An 18,930-nucleotide genomic window follows, 5' to 3' on the forward strand; every position below is an offset into this window, starting at 1 on the left:
GCTCAGTGCATGCAACACTTTCTCAGTGTCTGCAGCGTGCCCACTGCCTGCAGCACATGCTCGGTGTGTGCAATGCATCCTCAGTGCATGTAACACGTGCTCAGCGTCTGCAATGCATCCTCGGTGCATGCAACATGCTCAGTGTCTGCGATGCATGCTCAGTGCATGCAATGTGCTCAGCATCTGCGATGCATGCCCAGTGCATGCACCATGCTCTCAGTGTCTGCAACGCGCTCGGTGCCTGCAACACGCGCTCAGCGTCTGCATCACACGTTCAGCATCTGCAATGCATGTTCGGTGTCTGCAACGCATGCTTAGTGCATGCAACACGTGTTCGGTGCCTGCAACATGTGCTCAGTGCCTGCGACGCGTGCTCCGGGTCTCCGCAGCGGGCCCTCGGCAGCCCCGCAGCCCCCCGGACAGGGGAGCAGCCCCCGGCGCAGCTCCTCGGGGTTGGCCTCGTCCCGCCGAGAGCAGCTCACGCGCCGGGGCTGATGCTGCGCTCCGAGCCGCATCCAGCGCTCGGGCTGGGGCTGTGCCAGCGCCGATCCCCGCGGATGCCACGGTGCCCTGGACCCCACGAGCGCAAGACGGGGGGTTCCCTCCCTCCCCATCCCGGTTCCTTGGGGAAAGGGTGGGCAGGGAGCTCCCGGCCGAGGGGAACTGGGAGCTGTCGGGATGCAGCCGGGATGCTGAGCACCCCCTGCCCTAACGGGGAAGGCGCGAAGGGGCCGGGGCGCATTGCAGCAGCCCCACTGCTGCACCGAGCTGGCGCGTGCTCTGCGATGGAGGAAGCCCAGCCAAGAGCCCGTCTCTCCGGAGCGGGGTGGATGGAGCCTACCTACACCTCCCCGCTATATATAGAGCCGCGGAGGCGAGCTCCATGCGACACCTTGCACAGACAAAGTGATTAATTGCAGAGTCATTTACAAACAGCTTAATTAATCCCCAACGTCGGCGGTGGGGTGATTTCTAGCCGCTGGCTACAACCTGGTGCCTCGTCCCAGGGCTCGGGAGCCCTCGGCACGTGGCCGAGCCGGCAGCGTCCCTGCCCTGGCCCGTGGTCCGGCCGTGGCTGGAGCGTTGGCGATTTTCTGTGGGGGTTTTGGTAAATGCCGGGCGAGGGTCGCTGCTGGGGTGGCACCGAGCACACGCCAGCACCCTGCGTGCCACTGAGGATGGTGCTCAGCGGGCTCGAAGCCAGCCCCTGGCTTTCACAGAATCACAGAATAGGAGGGGTTGGAAGGGACCTCTGTGGGTCATCTAGTCCAACCCTCCTGTTGAAGCAGGGTCACCTACAGCAGGCTGCACAGGACCTTGTCCAGGTGGGTCTTGAATATCTCCAGAGAAGGAGACTCCACAACCTCCCTGGGCAGCCTGGGCCAGGGCTCCGTCACCCTCAGAGGGAAGAAGTTCTTCCTCATGTTCCCCTGCCCTCAGCTGGCAGAAGGCAAGTCCCCGAGGGCCTGACCCTTTGCAGAGGGGGAAACTGAGGCACGGGGCTCCCCTCAGCGTCAGAGTGCAAACCGCACTGCGATGGGTCTGGCTTCACCCAGCGTTTGCTTTTCTGAGCCCCGGCCCCTCCTGAAACAGCCCCGACCGCTGCTCACGGGCGCTGGGCTGGAGATGCGAGGGCTGCAGGCACGTGCTGCCTGCACAGGGTGCTGCCTGTCCTGGGTGCTCCCTGCCCAGGGTGCTGCCTGCCCTGGGTGATGCCTGCAGAGGATGCTGCCTGCCCTGGGTCCTGCCTGCCCTGGATTCTGCCTGCCCAGGGTGCTGCCTGCTCTGAGTCCTGCCTGCCCAGGGTGCTGCCTGCCCAGGGTGCTGCCTGCCCTGGGTGCTGCCTGCCGAGGGTGCTGCCTGCTCTGGGTGCTGCCTGCCGAGGGTGCTCCCTGCCCTGGGTGCTGCCTGCCCTGGGTCCTGCCTGCTCTGAGTCCTGCCTGCTCATGGTGCTGCCTGCCCTGGGTGCTGCCTGCTCTGAGTCCTGCCTGCACAGGGTGCTGCCTGCCCTGGGTGCTGTCTGCTCTGAGTCCTGCCTGCACAGGGTGCTGCCTGCCCTGGGTGCTGCCTGTCCTGGGTGCTGCCTGCTCATGGTGCTGCTTGGTCTGGGTGCTGCCTGCACAGGGTGCTGCCTGCCCTGGGTCCTGCCTGCTCTGAGTCCTGCCTGCACAGGGTGCTGCCTGCCCAGGGTGCTGACTGCCCTCGGTACTGCCTGCTCATGGTGCTGCCTGCTCAGGGTGCTGTCTGCTCTGGATGTTGCCTGCAGAGGGTGCTGCCTGCCCAGAGTCCTGCCTGCTCATGATACTGCCTGCCCTGGGTGCTGCCTGCTCATGGTTCTGCCTGCCCAGGGTGCTGCCTGCACAAGGTGCTACTTGCTCTGGGTGCTGCCTGCTCCGGCTGCTGCCAGGATTGGGGGAGGCTTCGTGCACCCCAACAAGAGCGGCTGCCTCTGGAGGGGCTGGGAGGGAACCCCACCTTCACCCTCCTCATCCCAGTTACCCCAAAGAGGAGCCAGGCAACGCCGGCAGCCCGGTGCGATGCCGCAGCCACCCCACGGCACCGTACGGGTGCTCCCCACAGGTCCACCCACCCCACGCACCCATCCCGCACCCACGGCCGCTCGGCCCCGGCCCCGCATCCCACCGAGCGGCTGCTCTTCCCCCGCTGCGGTAACGAGCTCGGCAGATTATCGGCTTTGGGTTCGGCAGAGGCGCAGCCACGCTCCGGCGGATTTTCAAACCGTCATTATTTCATCAGCGGCCCCATTAAACTGTCACCGGCTTTTTGCAGGCTCTCTCCCATTTTTTATTCCCCTTCCTTTCCCTCCCGCTTTTTCCCCATCCCTTCGTTTTTTTTTCTCGGAGCGGGATGCTACCGAGGGGCGAGCGGGGATGGAGGATCACCGCCTCCATCCGCTCTCAGTTTACCCATCCATAAAATGGGCGCAATCTGGGGAAGGATTTGGGGAAAACTGCTGACAACGCAACCGCCGGCCCCTCTCCCTGACCCGGTGTGGGGGTCCGGGGCCGCCCACCCCCCCCGGCAGCTCTGCTCGCTTCGAGGGGCTCTTGATGGTGGGGAAGGGGGAGAAGACCCCCTCGGAGGGTTTTAAGAGCACGAAGCGATGGGGTGGGCTCGGTGCCGCGTGCTGGCGGTGGGCGTCGAGGGCTCGGCGCCTCGGGGTGGGGGGGTGGAGGACGAGGTGCTGGGGTGGGGTGGCTGCCCGTGGCTCGGCGCGGCCGGATTTGCGCCCGCTGCCGTCGCGCTCGCCGCGAGGAGGAGCCGGGTTTGCCTCTCTCCGTTCAGCCAACGTCAATTTGGGTTTATTTAAAAATAACAGAGCTGTCGATCTCCGTTAGCGTCGCCTCCCGCCCCGGCCGCCCCGCCGCCACGCTCCCGGCTTGTCAGCCTGGAGAAATCCCCGCCGGCCCAGTCCGGGGCTGGGCACGGCGCTGGGGAAGCAGGATGGCATCCCCCGGGGACACGCGTGCCGTGTGGGACATACAGATAGCAAAAATGGCTGACTCAGCACGGCGCTGGTTTGCGTCCTTCGAGGAGCGGGCACGGCTCTGCTTCTCCCCATGCGGGCGAAGAAGCCCGGGTGGCACCTGGGTGGGGACAGACGTGGGTCAGCGGGAGGCGAAAATCCCCGAGTACCCGTGGGGGATGCTCGCACCGACACCATGCACGCAGCTCCATGCACACGCATGTGTTCATACCGACACGTGTGGTTCCATCAGTGCCTGGGTAAGAAGAGGCTCCGGTGCACACGCGTGTGTTCATCCCAACACGTGTGGCTCTGTCAGCGCCTGGGTAAGGAGCAGCTCCATGCACACGTGTGTGTTCATCCCGACACGCGTGGTTCCATCAGTGCCCGGGTAAGAAGAGGCTCCGATGCACACGTGTGTGTTCATCCTAGCGTGTGCAGCTCCATCCACACTTCAGTAAGCAGCAGCTCCGCGCACACGCGTGTGGCTCCATCAGTGTCTGGGTAAGGAGCAGCTCCATGCACACGCGTGTGTTCATCCCAGCATGTGTGGCTCTGTCAGCGCCCGGGTAAGAAGAGGCTCCGGTGCACACGCGTGTGTTCATCCCAGCATGCACAGCTCCATCCACACCTGGGTAAGCAGCAGCTCTGTGCACACACGTGTGTTCATCCCAACACGCGTGGCTCCGTCAGCGCCTGGGTAAGGAGCAGCTCCATGCACACGCATGTGTTCATCCCAACACGTGTGGCTCCATCAGTGCCCGGGTAAGCAGCAGCTGTGTGCACACATGTGTGTTCATCCCAACACGTGTGGCTCCATCAGTGCCCGGGTAAGCAGCAGCTGTGTGCACACATGTGTGTTCATCCCAACACGTGTGGCTCCATCAGCACCTGGGTAAGGAGCAGCTCCAGTGCACACGCGTGTGTTCATCCCAACACGCGTGGCTCCATCGGTGCCTGGGTAAGGACCAGCTCCGGTGCACACGCTTGTGTTCACCGCAACATGCGTGGCTCCGTCAGTGCCCGGGTAAGGAGCAGCTCCGTGCACACGCGTGTGTTCATCCCAACACGTGTGGCTCCATCAGCACCTGGGTAAGGAGCAGCTCCGTGCACACGCGTGTGTTCATCCCAACACGTGTGGCTCCATCAGTGCCCGGGTAAGAAGAGGCTCCGGTGCACACGCGTGTGTTCATCCCAACACGTGTGGCTCCATCAGTGCCTGGGTAAGGAGCAGCTCCATGCACACGCGTGTGTTCATCCCAACACGTGTGGCTCCATCAGTGCCCGGGTAAGCAGCAGCTCCACGCACACACGTGTGTTCATCCCAACACGTGTGGCTCCATCAGCACCTGGGTAAGGAGCAGCTCCAGTGCACACGCGTGTGTTCATCCCAACACGTGTGGCTCTGTCAGCGCCTGGGTAAGGACCAGCTCTGTGCACACGCGTGTGTTCATCCCAACACGCGTGGTTCCATCAGCGCCCCGGTAAGAAGAGGCTCCGGTGCACATGCGTGTGTTCATCCCAGCGTGCACAGCTCCATCCACACCTGGGTAAGCAGCAGCTCCACGCACACGCGTGTGTTCATCCCAACACGTGTGGCTCCATCAGTGCCTGGGTAAGCAGCAGCTCCGCGCACACGCGTGTGTTCATCCCAGCATGACAGGGCAGCAAAACGAATAAAAAAATACCAAATCAGAGGAAAATCTTAAAAAATGGCAGGTCTTGCTCACGCGCACACGTGTAAAAAAGAAGCCCTTTGAGGAGAATCGCTTCAAATTGGCTATTTATCGGCGCAGCATCCCGCCGGGAGGTTTCCATGGCTACATGGAGCCCCGGCAGCCCGCGGCGTGCCAGCTCCGTGTGCCACCACGCCTGTCCCCTCGCTCCCGCCGGTGCCTGACCTTCACCTGCCGCCGGCGCGTGTTGCTGCTGCGCTCGGCCGACTTGGAGAGCTGAGCCCTGGAGGGTTGGGACACCCCGGGGGAGATGCCACTGGGCATCCCGAGGGGTGGTACCCACCAGGGGAGATGTTGCTGGGCATCCCAAGGGTTGGGACCCACCAGGGGAGATGATGCTCGGCATCCCAAAGGTTGGTACCCACCAGAGGAGATGATCCTGGGCATCCCAAGGGTTGGTACCCATGGGGGGAGATGCTGGTGGGCATCCTGAGGGTTGGGACCCACCAGAGGAGATGATGCTGGGCATCCCAAGGGTTGGGACCCGCTGGAGGAGGTGCTGCTGGGCATCCTGAGGGTTGGTACCCAGGGGGGGAGATGCTGCTGGGCATCCCGAGGGTTGGTACCCACCAGGGGAGATGATGCTGGTCATCCCAAGGGTTGATACCCACCAGGGGTGATGTTGTTGGGCATCCCGAGGGTTGGCACCCATGGGGGGAGATGCTTCTGGGCATCCTGAGGATTGGGACCCACTGGGGGAGATGCTGGTGGGCATCCCAAGGGTTGGTACCCACCAGGGGAGAAGATGCTGGGCATCCCGAGGGTTGGTACCCACTGGGGGAGATGCTGGTGGGCATCCCGAGGGTTGGTACCCACCAGGGGAGATGATGTTTGGCATCCCAAGGGTTGGTACCCATGGGGGGAGATGCTGCTGGTGGGCATCCCAAGGGTTGGTACCCACCATGGGAGATGTTGCTGGGCATCCCAAGGGTTGGGACCCACCAGGGGAGATGATGCTGGGCATCCCGAGGATTGGGACCCTCTGGGGGAGATGCTGGTGGGCATCCCAAGGGTTGGTACCCCCTGGAGAAGATGCTGCTGGGCATCCGGAGGGTTGGTACCCCCGGGGGGAGATGCTGCTGGGCATCCCAAGGGTTGGTACCCACCAGGGGAGATGCTGCTGGACATCCCAAGAGTTGGTACCCCCTGGGGAAGATGCTGGTGGGCATTCCGAGGGTTGGTACCCCCTGGGGAAGATGATGCTGGGCATCCCGAGGGTTGAGACTCACTGGGGGAGATGCTGGTGGGCATCCCAAGGGTTGGTACCCCCTGGAGAAGATGCTGCTGGGCATCCCAAGGGTTGGTACCCCCGGGGGGAGATGGAACCCCTGGAGCGTGGCAGGGAGCGGGGCTGTCACCCAAGGGACACGCTCCCACAGCCCTGGGGTGGGGGGCTGAGCTCTGTCCCCCCCCAACTCACAGGCCACGGATGGATGTGGGTGGATTGGAGAAGAGACCCTTGGAAAGCGGCGTTCGGGGTCTCACGCTGTCCCTCGGGGACGCTCCCGGTGTTTTCGGGGTGATGATGGGTGGGAGCAAGCGGGTCCCCCAGCTCAGTGCTCGCTTGGGCTCGCTTCAGGGTGGGGGTTGGGGGGGGGAGTTGGGGGTGGAGGGGACATCTCCCAGACACCCCCAGAAGTGAAGACCCCGGCCATGGACACCCCAAACCCCACGCAGCGGCTTTTTCCCCTTCCACAACCCCTGAGGATCACCCCAAAGGCAGCCCCCATCCCGCGGGACCCCCCAAGTCCCCGCTGCCAGGACCATCCCCGGTGTTGTGGGGGGGTGGCCTGGCTGGGGAGGGGGACAGCAGGGCAACCCCCTGCCCAAACACAGGGCTCCCACCCACCCCGCGCTCCCCGGGGGCTCATCGTCGCCCACCAAAAGCCCACCAAAAGCCCGTCCCATCCTGCTCCCTGGGTGCACCCAAGGGCCTTGCCAAGGGGACACAGAGGGTGGGGGGACCCCTCCTCTCATCTCCCCGGCACTATTGGGGTGCACGCTGTTGGGACACCCCCCTCCCAGGAGCGCAGAGCCCCATCCTGCTCCTCCTGTGTCCCCGGGGCTGCTCTGTCCAAGCCCCGTCCCCTGTCCCCAGTCCCATCTGCCACCCATCTGCCACCCATCCAGAGGAAAATCCTCCCCTCTGCCACCCCCAGACCAGGGAGGGACCCCCGCCTCTGGGTGATGGGCAAGGGGGGAGAAGGGGTTTGGGACCCCTGGGCTCAGCCTGCGTCCCAGTGCCACCCCGGGACTGGGTGCCCCTGCGCTCCCCGCCACGGGCAGCGATGTGGGGGCTGGGGAGGGGGTCAGGGGTGGCAACAAGGAGCTCCAGAACCTCCATGAGCTTCGGGATGGGGAGGGGGACAGCGCAGGCGTCCGTGGGACGGAGGAGAGCTACGGGGATGACACCCGGACCGCGGTACCCGGCCATGCCCTGGGAGAAGACTGGGAGCATCCTGGGAGCATCCCAGTGACTCCCAGTGATTCCCACCGCCAGGCTGGTTCCCTGCGTCCCACCACCCGTGTGATGGGTGGGGTGTGATGGGTGTCCACCCCAAGAACCCCCCCCAAGCACCCCCTGCTCTTCCCATCGCTCCGACTTCGGCTCAGGGTGGGGTGGGCGAGAGCCAGCACCGCATCCCACCCCTCCCTCCAGCACCTTCCCCGGCGCGGGGACCACGATACGAGGGGATGCTGCCCCCCATCAAGCCCCCAAACAACCTCCATCATCTCCATCCCTGCCCCAGAATACCTGGGGAGGGGGCTTCTCCCTGCTCTGCCCGTGCCACTGCGGAGCTGTTGTGCCGGCAGACGTAGGAAATAATTTTCCTGATCATCGAAGATTTCTTTCCTTTTTTTTTTGATTTTGTGAGAACAGTCTGTGCCGACCTTGCGATAAAAACACGGCTCCGGGTTCCTCCGGGTGGTGCTTTCTGTTCTTTTTCTGTTCCCAGGATAAATGTCGGTGAAAATGGAAACGCTCATTTTTTCACCATTTCGCCATTTTCTTGCCGCTCCGGAAGGCTCCTCGGGTTTCCGATCGTGTTGGGGAAAAAAAGGTGGAAAAATCAGAGAAGGGGAAAAAAAACCAAACCCCAACCTGCTGAAAGTGAACTTTCTCGCAGATGTTTGTAGAGGCGCGACAGGACCAGCGCTTCCTTGGGTGGGAACGCCTCAGGGGCCGTTCTTCGGTGGGAATGGCCTCAAGCTGCATCAGGGGAGGTTCAGATTGGAGACTGGGAAAAATTTCTTCACTGGAAGAGTGGTCAGGCCTTGGCCCAGGCTGCCCAGGGCAGTGGGGGAGTCCCCATCCCTGGAGGGGTTCAGAAACCGTGTGGATGTGGCCCTTGGGGACATGGTTGAGCAGGCCTGGTGGGGTTGGGTTGGCGGTTGGACTTGATGGTCTCAGAGGTCTTCTCCAACCTTGATGATCTGGTGATTCTGTGATCCTGGTGTGGAGGAGAGGTCCCCAGGTGGCTGAGCACCACCAAGCCTCTCTGCAGCCCTGCTCCACCCCCCGCCCCCTCTGTCCCCAGCACGGGGGGGCCCTGTGGCCCTCGGAGAGCTGCCAGGCGCGGGCGTCGTGGGCGCACCAGGACTCCAGGCTGGGTCACGTCTCCCTCATCCCGCTGCGGGGCAACGAGAGCGAGATGAGGAGCAGCGTGGTTGAACGGGCATGGTGGGGTTGGGTTGGTGGTTGGACTTCATGATCTCAGAGGTCTTTCCCAACCTTGATGATTCTGTGATTCTCTCTCCCTGCCATTCCCCTCTCCCTGCCATCACCTTCTCCTCCTGCTATCCCCATCTTCTCCTGCCATCTCCACCTCTCCCTGCCATCCCCATCTCCTCCTTCCAGAGGAGAAAAGGCCAAGAGGTGATGGCCTCAAGTTGCATCAGGGGAGGTTCAGATTGGAGACTTTGAAAAATGTCTTTACTGGAAGAGTGGTCAGGCCTTGGCCCAAGCTGCCCAGGGCAGTGGGGGAGTCCCCATCCCTGGAGGGGTTCAAACACCGTGTGGATGTGGCACTTGGGGACATGGTTGAGCAGGCATGGTGGGGTTGGGTTGGCGGTTGGACTTGGTGATCTCAGAGGTCTTTTCCAACCTTAGTGATTTCATGATTCCCTGATTCTGAGAGCTGGGTACCAGGCGTGGGCCATTGTCGTGTGGGACAGGACAATTTGGATGGCCCTTGGTGCAAACAGAGGTGTCCTGGCCTCTCATGGAGCAGAGGATGGCCTCAAGCTGCGTCAGAAGAGGTTCAAACTGGATATTGGGAAAATGTCTTTCCTGAAGAAGTGGTCAGGCCTTGGCCCAGGCTGCCCAGGGCAGCAGTGGAGTCCCCATCCCTGGAGGGGTTCAAACACCGTGTGGATGTGGCCCTTGGGGACACGGTTTAGCAGGCATGGTGGGGTTGGGTTGGCGGTTGGACTTCATGATCTCAGAGGTCTTTCCCAACCTTGATGGTTCTGTGATTCTCTCTCCCTGCCATTCCCCTCTCCCTGCCATCACCTTCTCCTCCTTCCAGAGGAGAAAAGGCCAAGAGGTGATGGCCTCAAGTTGCATCAGGGGAGGTTCAGATTGGAGATTGGGAAAAATTTCTTCACTGAAAGAGTGGTCAGGCCTTGGCCCAGGCTGCCCAGGGCAGTGGGGGAGTCCCCATCCCTGGAGGGGTTCAAACACCGTGTGGATGTGGCACTTGGGGACGTGGTTGAGCAGGCATGGTGGGGTTGGGTTGGCGGTTGGACCTGATGATCTCAGAGGTCTTCTCCAACCTTGATGCTTCTGCAATTCCAAGCAGGGAAGCAGAGGGGGGCTCAGTGCCTGGCACCATCCCGGGGTGCTGCACTCAGCTGCTGGGGTGCCCCGAGCAGCAGGAACGCTCGCACGCACAGCGAGGGAGCAAATCGCTCTCCAGAACCCCGCGGCTCCGAGCCCTCTCGTAGGGAAATCGCCCGCCGAGCAAATTGGTTTTTTGTATCGGCGAATCCATCTCCATCAGCGGCGGAATCGGTGCCCGGCACAATGAGCGCTCGAGGACAACGCGCCGCTCCTCGGAGCGGACGAGATCCAATCGCGTCGCCGAGGAGGCTCGGCAGAAGCCGAAAGCAGCGGCTTGGTCGCTCTTCAAGCCGCCGATATCGGTACCGGGGCACGCAAGCATGGCCGTGCCTTCGGAACGCCGGCAGCGCTTTGCCTCCCCGGCGGTAAATAAAGACACGGAGCCCGTGTCAGCGCCGAGGGCGGGGATCGCCGTGGACGCTGCTACAAGGGCGTTCGCTGCACCCGGCGCAGAATCGCGCCGAGAAACAAGAGGGGTTTGTAGGCGACGTCGTGTTGGACCCTCGTGGGACCCTCTCCCTCCTCGGGGTAAGGTGCACCCTTTGGACGCGCCCTTCGGATGCACCCTTTGGATGCGCCCTTCGGATGCACCCTTTGGACGCGCCCTTCGGATGCGCCTGGAGAAGGTTTCATGGTGGATCTCACTGGGCGTCATCAGGGCCTCGCTCCGGCGCCGTGGTCCAGGTCGAACGTCCGTGTCTGCCCTCAGGGTGCCCACCTCATGGACCTCCAGCTGCCGGGCTCAGCTCCAGCTCCGGGGGGGTCTGAGCCCCGCGGGACCTCGGTGGGCGCAAGGCAACGTGTAGAGGAGGTGGCCTTGGAGCTGGTTGGGTGGTGGAGGGCTTGGAGGGTGGTGCGTTGCTAACGATGGGGTCCGAAGGTGGGCTGGGGGCTGGGGGCAACCCATGGAGAGCTCAGGTGGGTGTCGACAGCGAGCACAGACCTTCACCCTGGGGTATGGAGAAACCTTTCCACTGGCAAGTGGTGGCCCGAGGAGGTCGTCTTGTCTCTGTCTGTGGAGGTGGAGCACCCGAAGCCTGGGTCTGACCCACCTTGGAGCAGGGGGCTGGACCAGAGACCTGCAGTCCTTGTCCGGCCACAACCCGGCTAGACCAGGGGCATCACAGGGACGGGCCACCACAGCCAGCCCCCGCGCCGCCTCGCCCGGGCACTGCCCACCTGCTCCCTGTGTGGCAGAGGGGCTACCAAGCGACGCCCACCCGGTGATGCCCACCCAGTCATGCCCACCCAGCAATTCCTACCCAGTGATACCCACCCAGTGGTACCCACCCAGCGATGGCCGCCCAGCAACACTCACCCAGCGATGCCCAGCTGGTGATGCCCACCCAGTGATACCCACCCACTCATTCCCACTCAGCAATGCCCATCCAGTGATGCCCACCCACAATGGCCACCCAGTGATACCCACCAGTGATGCCTGTCCAGCAATGCCCATCCAGTGATACCCAGTGATGCCCACACAGTGATACCCACCCAGTGATACCCACCCAGCGATGCCCACCAGTGATGCCCACCAGTGATGCCCACCGAGTGATACCCACCCAGAGATGCTCTCTCAGTGATACCCATCCAGCAATGCCCACCAGTGATGCCCACCCAGTGATGCCCACCCAGCAGCGCTCACCCAGTGATACCCACCAGTGATGCCTGCCCAGTAATGCCCACACAGTAACACCCTCCCAGTGATACCCACCCAACAATGATCACCCAGTGATACCCACCCAGCAATGCCCACCCAGCAATGCCCACCCAGCAATGTCCAGCCAGTTATGTCCACTCAGCAATGCCCACTCAGCGATGCCCACCCAGCAATGCCCACCCAGTGATACTCTCCTAGTGATATCCACTTAGCAATGTCCACCCAGCAATGACCACCCAGCAATGCCCATCCAGCAATGCCCACCCATGACGGCCACCCAGTGACACCCATCCAGCGATGCCCACCCAGTGACGCCCAGCCAGTCATGTCCACTCAGCAATGCCCACTCAGCGATGCCCACCAGTGATGCCCACCCAGTGATGCCCTCCCAGTGATACCCACTTAGCAATGTCCACCCAACGATGCCCACCCAGCAACGCCCAGCCAGTCACGCCCACTCAGCAATGCCTATCCAGCCATTCCCACCCACGATGCCCACCCAGTGACACCCACCCAGCGTTGCCCACCCAGCCCCTGCTCTCTCTCTGCCCGTGGCGCTCCAGGTTTGCCCTGGGAGGTCAGCAGCCTGGTGATGCTTGCCAACACCCCAGGGCTTTGCCGTAGACATCCTCTCCCTCTCCAGATGGCACCTTCTCCGGGAGGGCACGGGTGGGCACGCGGTGGACCAGCACCCGAAGGGAGCTGGTGGGGACCCACTGTTTGGTGGAGAAGTGTCTACCCACCAAGGGCAGCACCGGGAGGAAGAGAAGCTGTGATGGGTGCAGAGGCGATGCCGGAGCCAGTTGGGTGTCTCCATCACGGTGATGAGGAGCTGAGGCAGAGGCAGAGACCTCTTTGCCTGAGGTTGATGGAGAAACCTGCTGAGAAACCTCCTCCAGACGTGGCACGAAAGCCGAAGCTCGGTGCTTCAGGATGCTCTGCCTTCGGCGTCGCTGAGCCAGCCGCCCGTCATCATGGGGTCCATGAGGCCGCATCCTCCTGAGATCTCTGCAATGTCCCCAGGCCGGGTGGCATCCTGGAGCCCTTGGCGCTTATGAAACCAAGCCAGAACCCCTCCAGATCCTCAGGGCACCAGTCCCAGCCCTCCTGGGTGCCTCCAAGCAAGAGCGAGCGGGGATTTATCTGAAAAAAACCCACCACCCCGAAACCAAACCGAGCGTTTTTAATGAAACCCATCCAAATATTCCCGAAGCCTGGCAGCGCTCCGTCGGGTTCTTGAAATTCCTCAGCGTTTGTGAAACTCCCCGGGGCCGCAGACGCGGAGAGGAGGAACCGCGTCTCCCGGGGAGAGAGCCCCAGCGCCCGCGCGGCCGCTCGCAGGAGGGCTCTCAGCGGCTGCTTGGATACGGGGTTGAGTTTTTCCCTCGAGGAGAAAATAGTACGGAGCAGAGAAAACCCCGGCTTTTAAATCGCGGGAATAACGCTTGGATGGGGTAGAGAGCCGCAGGGAGGGCTCACAGGGGGCTGAAAGTGGGTTGGACGCCGGGGATACGCGGCCGTGGTGGTCCCTGTCTCGTGTTGGGGGATGGGTGGTTCCTTCTGGTGGGCCACTGAGCCGAAAGGGGCTGAGCTCCATGAGCTTCACGCCAGGGACCGATGCCAGACGAGAATGCCTCTTGGGAAGGAGAGAGGCTGGGATAAACAACCACGGGAACCAGCTTTTCCGGGAAGGGGGGGACTCCCTGCAGATGTCTTGGTGCCAAGATGGTGTGGAAAGGCGGCACCCACGGCATGGGGGTTGGCCGGTTCGGCAGGGGTTGCATGGCTCACAGGATCCCAGCATGGAGGGGTGGGAAGGGACCTCTGGGAGTCACCCAGCCCAGCCTCCTGCCGAAGCAGGGTCACCCAGAGCAGGCTGCACAGCACCGCGGCCAGCCAGGGTTGGAATATCTCCAGGGAAGGAGACTCCACAGCCCCTCTGGGCAGCCTGGGCCAGGGCTCTGTCACCCTCAGAGGGAAGAAGTTCTTCCTCATGTTCAGCTGGAGCTTCCTCGGCTTCAGTTTGTGCCCGTTGCCCCTTGTGCTGTCACTGGGCACCACTGGAAAGAGTCTGGCCCCATCCTCCTGACCCCCACCCTGAAGAGATTTATCGGCATTTCTAAGGTCCCCTCTCAGCCTTCTCTTCTCCAGGCTGAACAAGCCCAGCTCCCTCAGCCTCTCCTCGGAGGAGAGATGCTCCAGTCCCCTCCTCATCCTCGTAGCCCTGCACTGGACTCTCTCCAGTAGCTCCTCACCTTTCTCAAACTCGGGAGCCCAGAACTGGACATAGTACTCCAGATGAGGCCTCACCAGGGCAGAGCACAGGAAGTTCCGTCTGAACATGAGGAAGAACTTCTTCCCTCTGAGGGTGACGGAGCCCTGGCCCAGGCTGCCCAGGGAGGTTGTGGAGTCTCCTTCTCTGGAGATATTCAAGACCCGGCTGGACGCGGTGCTGTGCAGCCTGCTGTGGGTGACCCTGCTTCAGCAGGAGGGTTGGACTAGATGACCCACAGAGGTCCCTTCCAACCCCTACTAGTCTGTGATTCTGTGATTCTGTGACAAAATATGGGCAAGCCATTGTAAGTCCGTGCCTCGGTTTCCCCCTCCGGACAGCGCAGGCGGAGGATCTGGTGTAATTGAGACGACACGCTGCCTATTTATGTAGACAGCGGGGATATTAATCCTGGCGAATTTGACAGGAACTGATGTGATTTGAGTGCTAATCTCTTAATATCTGTTGCTGCTCTGGAAGTCCCAGCTGGCAGGTTCCCGAAGGAGCAACGGAGTAGTGCCGTATCCCCATCGCTTTTAAAGCGCGTTCCTCCCCTCTCCCAGCAAAAAACGACCCCGGAGGGATGGAGATCCGCAAGGCTAGCGAAGAGCAACCAAAATAGCTCCTTTCCACGCGAAATCTCGTTACACGAAGCCGAGCTGCCAGTCTGGGGCGTGGGCCGGTGCGGCTCTGCGGCAGCCGGAGAGCGAGCGGGGGATGTGGGTACCCGTAGAGGGATGCGGCAAGGCCTGCGGACCCCGGAGATGCTCCTGGGTTCACCCAGCTGACATCGGGGTGGCTGTGCTGGCTCAGAGCAAAGGTCCGTTGGCCCGCGGTGCCCGTGGCCAAGAGACACCAAGGGCGAGAGTAAGAGCAGGGCAACTACGTGCAAAACTTTCCCGAGGTCTCTCCTGCCCTTTGACCATAGAATCACAGAATCGTAGAATCATAGGTTGGGAAAGACCTCTAAGCTCATCGAGTCCAACCATCCACCCAACCCCACCATGCCTGCTCAACCATGTCCTGAAGTGTCATATCTACACGGTTTTTAAAATCCTCCAGCCACTTCACGTGGCTTATGGGCAGCATCTTCACGTATGCAGCGATGCAGGAATCACCAGTAGCTCGGGACATCCCCAGGCACCACATGGGGCCCTCACAACAAGAAGGACATGGAGGGGCTGGAGCGTGTCCACGGAAGGGCAGCGAGGGTGGGGAGGGGTCTGGAGAGCAATTCTGATGAGGAGCGGCTGAGGGAGCTGGGGCTGTTCAGTCTGGAGAAGAGGAGGCTGAGGGGAGACCTTCTCGCTCTCTCCAGCTCCCTGACAGGAGGGGGGAGTGAGATGGGGGGTTGGTCTCTTCTCCCAAGGAACCAGCGACAGGACGAGAGGCAATGGCCTCAAGCTGCGTCAGGGGAGGTTCAGATTGGATATTGGGAAAAATGTGTTTCCTGAAAGAGTGGTCAGGCCTTGGCCCAGGCTGCCCAGGGCAGTGGGGGAGTCCCCATCCCTGGAGGGGTTCAAAAACCGTGTGGCTGTGGCCCTTGGGGACATGGTTGAGCAGGCATGGTGGGGTTGGGTTGGCGGTTGGACTTGATGATCTCAGAGGTCTTTCCCAGCCTTAATACTTCTATGATTCTGTGATTGTATGATTCTACGATTCAATGAGTCTGTGATTCTATGATTGTATGGTTGTATGATTCTACGATTCTATGATTGTATGTTTCAATGATTCTGTGATTGTATGATTGTGTGATTCTGTAATTCTACAATTCCATGATTCTATGATTATAGGATTATATGATTGTATGGTTGTATGATTCTACAATTCTATGATTCAATGATTCCTTGATCCTACGATTCTGTGATTCTACCTGGGGCGGCCACGGGCTCAGCACCCCCTCCCCGCTCCTGCTCCCAGCCAAGCAGTGGGCACCATCCCGCAGCCAGCAGCTCCCCACCGAATGCCCCGGGTCAGGGACCTGCTGGGGGTGTGGGGGGGCACAGCCAGCCCCCCATTCCACCCCCCCGGGCTCTGCTCTCCGGAGGGCACTCCCCTGCCCGGGACCCGCCCGATGCCCCCGGGACAGGCCGCTGGCAGGGCCGGGCAGGGCCAACCCCCCCTTCGCTAAACAAAGGCGGCGGCTCCGGGGAGCGGCGCGGCGCGGCAGGCGAGGCCGGGGCCGCGGAGGGGGCGGGCGGCGGCGGGCGGCAGGTGCGACCCCTTCGGCCCCTCCGCGGCGGAGCCCCCACTCGGTCCCCGCCCAGCCCAGGCGAGCCGTCAGTCACTGCCCCCCCCCCCTCCTCCCCTCCCTTCCTCCTCCTCCTCCTCCTCCTCCGCCCTCCCCTCCCGCATCTCGCTCGGTGACAGCAGCGAGCTGGAGGCAGGCTCCCCTCCCCGGCCGGCACCCAGCAGCGGGTGCGGGCGGCGGTCCCCGGCTTCCCGCAGCTCCCCGCAGCCCCGAAGCATGCGGAGCCATGGGCCAGGGCTGCGGACACTCCATCCTTTGCCGGAGCCAGCCCTACCAAGCGGCAGCGTCTGACCTGTGAGTCCCCATCCGCCGGCGATGGAGGAGGGGGGGGGGCGTTAGGGATGCTCCGTGAGTGATGCTGGGTGAAGGGGTCGTGGGGAGACGTTGGGGAGAGGGGAGGCAGGAAAAAGTTCCTCCCGCCTGACAGCTGGCAAGGAGGGGGTGGCGAGGGGCAGGGCAAGCGGCTGTGACCCCCCCCAATCCCCCCCCCCACAAGGTTTCCCCGCTAGCCACCTGTGCTAGCCCAAAGCAGGTCATCGCTGGCCGCTGACCGAGGGGCTCCGTGCCGGTGGGGCTGGGGTGAACAGCATCTCCCCGCTTCCCAGCCGCCCTCGCTCCGTGGCAGTTTCCCGCGGGGGTGGAAGGCTCCTGACCCGGCGGTGGGCTGGGGCGGGGGGCCCGGGTGGCTTTGTGAAATGCGGGTCAGGCCTCCGAAGCGGGGTTTCAACAGCTCCACGCAGGGCGAGAGAAACCGCCCCCCTCCCCCCCAACCCACCCACGCAACAGGTCTGGGGGGGTCCCGGTGTCGCTTGCGCCTGTTTTGCGGGTGGGGAAGGGGCTGCGGGGGTCGCGGGGATCCCGTTCCCGCGGCGCAGGCACGAGGTGGGGTGACCTTGCCGAGGGATGACGGTGCTCCCCTGGAAGCGGTGAAGGGGTGATGCTCCGGTGAGACCACGCGGGGAGAGGGGCTGAGCTGGCAACCTGAATTTCCCCGTCACCCACGGGCTCGGCGAGGGATGGAGGAGACCCCCCCGCCCCGGCTCGGCGCGCGCGTGTGTGTAGCGCTCACGAGGCTCCGCAGCTGCTGGGTAGCGGGCTGTGCACAGGCGATTCGCAGTACGTGGGTGCTCGCTGCCTCCCGGGTACCGGGGAGACCCTGGATGCTCCCAACCTTGGCGATTGCCGGGATCAGACCCCCCGCCCCATTGCCAAAGGGGTGAGCTGATCCGGTGGGAAAGGGCTGCGAGTGGAAGAGGATGAGGAGGAAGGCTGCTCGCTGCTTGGATTCCTTTGTCTGGCGGTGCCAGCTCCACGTGCTCACCGGCCGAACCGCCCGGCTCAGCAGCCCGCGCCGGGACCACCGGTACCGGGAGCGGCCGAGCCGCCTGGGGATGTGCCCGGGAGCAGCCCCGGGTCTCCTGGAGCGGGTGCTTTGGGCGGTGGCAGGACCATCGGGCCACGAGGTGAAGCTGCCACCCGCTCTTGCCCCCCCCCCCCCCCCAGCCCCAGCGTGTTGCCCTCCGGCGTCACCAGCTTTTCGCACCTCCGCGAGGTGACCTTCAGGCGAGAAGTTTGCCTCTTGCTCTAGAAAACAGCTCCCGACGCCTGCCCTCGCGAGGCGTGGGGCTTCGCCCCACCTTCCAGAGGCAACCGAGAGCCGTGGATCCCCCCCACGCCGCCGCGGGCGCTGGGTCCTCGGCGGGCAGCATCCTTCCCCCTCCCCGTGCCACCACCAGAACACGGGCCCGCGTCCTTTGCTTCGAGCAAAACGCACGAAGGTCTCGAAATGCCGCGCCGTCCCCGGCTTTCCCCCGGCTCGAACGCCTCTGCTGCCTCGCAGCCGCTGCTGAACGGCTTTTAAGAAACGTGGACGCGACGGAAACTTGGTGAAGCCGGGCGGGCCGAGCCCCCCCAAGCCACCCAGGGTAGGAGCGGTGAGCGGCGATGCTCCCCGCTTTTCACCAAGGTGTGACCTCAAATCCATCCTGGGAGATGTTCATCCCCGAGAGGTGGGAAAAAGCTTCCCGAGGGCTTTCAGCCGGCTCCTTTCCCCGTGCAGCTGGGTGGGGAGATGCTGGAGCCCCGCGTCCGTCCGTGCCCGCTCGCCCCATGTGCCGCCGGCAAGAGCTCAGGGACGCTGCCTGGGGCCGGGACCCGTCGCCGGGCCACGGCCACCATGTGCCTGGTTGACGAGCTCTGATTTATCGCAGGGGGGGGACAGGCGGGTGGCAGCCAGTCAAGTGCCATTTTGTGTTATCCGGGTCACGTTTTGACCCATTTCCACCTCCTTTTCCCCCACGGGGCGGGCGGCTCCTGACGCGGTTAGAGATGGGTGGGATGCTGAGGGTGCCGGCAGCCGAGGATGGGTGAGAAGAAGCCGAGCTCGGCGGGTTGCAAACACGGAGGAGGAGACGATGCCGTGAGCATCCCCGCGGGGAAGGACGCGGCTGAGTGGGGGCTGGGGAGAGGTCAGGGTCCAGCTCTCCCCGCTGCCAGCTTCATGCCTGGCAGCTGCCCGGCAGGAGCAGACGTGGGGACGGGTGACCCGGCCGAGTGTCACCACGCTGGGCCGGTGACGGGGACGGGGCGAGGCGGGCGATGGAGGAGGGACCGTGGCTGCGGTGAGGGCGAGGGGCTCCATCCTGCCCGAGCGGCCGGGACCCCGTGGGCACCGGTGAAGG

The 18,930-nt window shown here is 63.2% G+C and overlaps 1 protein-coding gene across 1 annotated transcript in view; it reads left to right on the forward strand.

Annotated features, from left to right (window-relative positions):
* Positions 1-16,347: 16,347 nt before the first annotated feature.
* Positions 16,348-18,930, forward strand: part of PDE2A (phosphodiesterase 2A) — a 77,506-nt gene continuing 74,923 nt past the window's right edge. Inside the window, exon 1 of the mRNA XM_075414617.1 lies at positions 16,348-16,543. Coding sequence (XP_075270732.1) covers positions 16,476-16,543 — 68 coding nt within the window. The 5' untranslated portion in view covers positions 16,348-16,475. The remainder of the gene's footprint in view (positions 16,544-18,930) is intronic.

Source organism: Opisthocomus hoazin, chromosome 1 (genome assembly GCF_030867145.1).
Source record: "Opisthocomus hoazin isolate bOpiHoa1 chromosome 1, bOpiHoa1.hap1, whole genome shotgun sequence".
Lineage (NCBI taxonomy): Eukaryota > Metazoa > Chordata > Aves > Opisthocomiformes > Opisthocomidae > Opisthocomus > Opisthocomus hoazin.